This window comes from Solanum pennellii, chromosome 1 (assembly GCF_001406875.1).
Source record: "Solanum pennellii chromosome 1, SPENNV200".
NCBI lineage: Eukaryota > Viridiplantae > Streptophyta > Magnoliopsida > Solanales > Solanaceae > Solanum > Solanum pennellii.
This window is the reverse complement of record NC_028637.1, coordinates 82,463,551-82,467,524: the sequence shown is the minus strand read 5'-3', so window position 1 is coordinate 82,467,524 and position 3,974 is coordinate 82,463,551. Positions and strand designations below refer to the sequence as shown.

The 3,974-nt window shown below is 34.4% G+C and overlaps 2 protein-coding genes across 2 annotated transcripts; one reads left to right on the top strand and one right to left on the bottom strand.

The window, feature by feature from the left end:
- Nucleotides 1-1,299: 1,299 nt before the first annotated feature.
- On the bottom strand, nt 1,300-1,900 carry LOC107028100 (ubiquitin-conjugating enzyme E2 28-like). Its single transcript, XM_015229154.2, has one exon. The coding sequence runs from the start codon at nt 1,837-1,839 to the stop codon at nt 1,393-1,395; it is 447 nt and encodes a 148-aa protein (XP_015084640.1). The 5' UTR covers nt 1,840-1,900; the 3' UTR covers nt 1,300-1,392.
- Nucleotides 1,901-2,152: 252 nt separating this feature from the next.
- Nucleotides 2,153-3,086, top strand: LOC107023940 (zinc finger CCCH domain-containing protein 22-like). The gene is made up of 2 exons (XM_015224790.1): nt 2,153-2,784; nt 2,852-3,086. The coding sequence occupies exons 1-2, from the start codon at nt 2,153-2,155 to the stop codon at nt 3,084-3,086; spliced, it is 867 nt and encodes a 288-aa protein (XP_015080276.1).
- Nucleotides 3,087-3,974: the final 888 nt, after the last annotated feature.

The following is a 3,974-nucleotide window of genomic DNA, read 5'->3' as shown; positions in this document are numbered from 1 at the left end:
ATATATATATATATATATATATATATATATATATATATATATATGAGATACATTAGCAAATCCCCATCGTCTCTCTCCCATTTAGCTCGTCACTCTCCCTATTTTTTATACATCTGGTAGTAAAAATGCATGCATCTAAGTGTAAGATACGTAAGAAACTCTTAATTAGTGGTAAGATGCATAATATTTTGAAAGTATAGATAATAACAATAATAATATATATATGATAGTAAAATATGTCTAATTAAGTAGGTTTTCTTTTTTTCTTTACTATTCACATGTTTCAGCTTAAAGGATTCGCCTTATGTGCAGTAACTTGTATTGTGCCCTTGTTAAAGTATGACAAAAGTCTCACACTAATGGTTAATGAGATGGGTGGACTCCTTATAAGTTGGGGCAATCCTCCTCCCTTTGAGTCCCTTTGAGCTAATTTTTGAGGTGTGAGTTAGGCCTAAGACCTAATTTAACATGATATCATAGCAGATCTCACTCAATATTGGGGCCTCCAAAATTAGAATTGTTTACGCACCAAATACTAAATACTAGGCATGAGGTGGGGTGTTAAAGAATGACAAAACACTACTAAAAAAAGGCCAAAAAGAGACCTAGGAATGGAGACCTCAAAAATAGGTCAATAATAAGAGACCTCATGAGGTCTCTATTTAAATTAATATCTTTTAATTTTTTTTTTAATGTAGGAGAGACCTCGTGAAGTCAATTTAATGAATATATTTTTTTTTACCTGACTTATTTAAAAAATTTAAATTTTTAATCTAATTCTCATAAAATTACAGACCTCATGAGGTCTCTAATTTTTTAACTATTCAATTAAATTAAATTATTATTTTTAATTTAACAAGTATAGACCTCATGAGGTCTATACTTGTTAAATTAAAAATAATAATTTAATTTAATTGAATAGTTAAAAAATTAGAGACCTCATGAGGTCTCTTAAACAAAATAAAAAACCTAGCCAAAATTAAAATAGCTCTCTTTCTTCCCTCTCTCTTAATTTTTCGTCGACCGCCTCTCTCTCTTTCTCACTGACCTCGTCGACCCTCTCTCTTTCTCGTCGACCCTCTCTCTGTATCGTCTCTCTTTCTCGTCGACCCTCTCTCTCTGTATCGACCCTCTCTCTCTCATCGCTCATCGCCAGCTCTCCGCCGCCAGCAGTCGTGCTTCAGCAGGTGGAGGTCGCGCCGCCTCCATCTCCGCCATTTGCAGTCGCCTCAGCAGCAGCGTTCCCACTCCAGCTAAATTTATTTATTTTTGGTTATTGAAACTAAATGTGTTAGATCATTTTTTTTCTATAAATTGTGCACCATGCCTAAGTTTATTTACTACTATAGAATAAAGGTTCGATGATATTCATGAAAGTAGAAACAGATGTGTTCAACCCATTGCGTATTTCTGGGTCCATGATCTGGCAGTACTCTCATACTTCGGTCTATCTGTCTTGTACATGTGAGCAATCTCTGGCACTAAAGGATCATCTGGATTGGGATCAGTAAGCAAAGAGCAAATAGAAAGCAGCACCTTGGATACAGTAAGAGCAGGGCTCCATTGTTCCTTTAGGATATCAAGACAAATACTACCATTATTGTTGATGTTTGGGTGGAAAACCTTGGTTTTGAAAGAGACCTTTGGGGGCTTGAATGGATAATCTGGAGGGAAATGGATAGATGCAAGGAAAACACCCCCAGAAAACGGACTGTCAGATGGACCCATTATGGTAGCTTGCCAATGGAACATATCCTGACCTACAGGTCCTGCACTGCAGGAAGCAGGGGGGTCTTTCTTCAAGTCCTTCAATTCCTTCTGAATCCTCTTTGAAGCCATAACAAATTTGTGAGACTTATCACTTTTTCTTTCGAGAGAAAAGAGTTTTTGTTGGAGGCTGCAAACTCATGTGTTAGATCATTGAGATGAGGTGTTTGAGGTTCATTTGATTGTATTATTATATATTTATATCTCATTGTGATATTGTCACTTTGCACATATACTTATGTTGTTATGAATTTATAATATGTGATTTTTACTCTTTAACATCTCTTTTTTCATCAAACAAAAGCAATATTGGGAACTTGTGAAGTGAAAATTGTTTTTTTTTTCAATTAATAAGAGTTGGGATCCTGAAAATGCATCAAAAATTATGGGGATTCTTCTGATGCAAGACCATGGTGAGAAAGAAATGATTAGATTAGCTTTTGGTCCAGAAGCTTTAGTTCACTCAGTGATTCTTAAAGCAAGAAAGGAGCTTGGTGTTTCTTCAAACTCACCTTCTACACCTTCAACTCCTTCTTCACCTTCACCTTTTGGTGGTTCAATGTGTTTTTCAAGGCAGAATTCTTCTTCTTCAGCTAATTCTGGTAGGATTCTTGGGGGTCTTAGCCTTCCTTCACCTCTTAGTATAACTAGTAACAACAACCGCTATTCAAATGTTTCTGCTTCTTGGAGTACTAGTCCTAGTTTCTCTGAGTTTCAAGAAGTTGATCTTGTTAGTCCTAGTGCTTCCAACATCTCATATACTGCTGCTACTACTACTAATGGAATGACCAATTCCACCATGAATTCCTCAGCTCCTACCTTTTATTGCAATGGAGAAGTAGACTTGATAGATGAGTTTCAACTACAGGACCAGCTTTCTTTCTTGAATGATGGGTCACCAACCCTGGGGCCTAAGAATCCTGATGTTTATTACCAGCAACAACAAGATTTAACCTCAAGTCCAAGTGGGGATTCCATGCTTTTCTCTTCAGGTATTATTGGTTTGAAAAAATCAATGTATTAAAGTTGTTCCCCTCATTTTGAAGTTTTGGTTTCTTTAATCTTGTTATTCTTGATTTTTTAGCACTTATGGGCCTGTTCAAGATGTGAGGATTCCATATCAGCAAAAGAGGATGTTTGGTTTTGTTACATTTGTTTATCCGAAGATTGTGAAGACCATTCTTGCCAAAGGAAATCCTCATTTTGTATGTGATGCTAGGGTGCTTGTCAAGCCTTACAAAGAGAAGGGCAAAGTCCTAGAGAAGTTTTGCTTCAATAGTCCAGATAGATATTGCACTCAATTGAAATGGGTGGCATAGTTAATAGAAATGAGGTTTTAGGCTAAAAGTTGAGAATGAAGATGTTGATATTTGATATGTTTGTTTTGTTGCAGAGAATGGTTTTGCACTCAATTATGGGTCATTTTGTTAACTTTATAATTTTGTGATGGGAATTATTTGTTTTGTGAATACATGATAACGTTGGAATGTATTATATAACTTATGGATATCATGGTTTTTGTTTAATATATAATTATGTTGAAGTGAGTTGCAATTGAGTTGATAAGAGAATATTTAGTAAATGTATTGCTTCAATTGAGTTTTTGAAGCTCTTTGAGTTTGATTTGGGTACTAAATTAAAATGACAGGTGATGAGAAGCCGCAGAAATAATAATTTTCTGCCAGTTTTTTTCCAGAAAAAGAGACCTCATGAGGTCTCTTTTTTGCATTAATTATCCAGATATTTCATAATAGAGACCTCATGAGGTCTCTTTTTTGCATTAATTTTTCCAGATATTTCATAATAGAGACCTCATGAGATCTCTATTTACCATTTTCTATTTTATAAATGCAGAAAAGAGACCTCATGAGATCTCCCTTTTGTATTAATTTTTTCAGCTATTTCATAATAGAGACCTCATCAGGTCTCTACTTAACATTTTATATTTTATAAATGCAGAAAAGAGACCTCATGAGGTCTCTTTTCTGCATTATATTTTCCGTAAATTTCATTATGGAGACCTCACGAGGTCTCTAAAAATAAATGCAGAAAAGAGACCTTATGAGGTCTCTCCTTTAAAATAATATAAAATTAAATTAAATAATATCTTAGCGACCTAATGAGGTCTCTTTATTAAAATATAAAATTAAATAATATAATAAAATTGTGACCTCATGAGGTCTCTATATAAAAAATATAAAATTAAA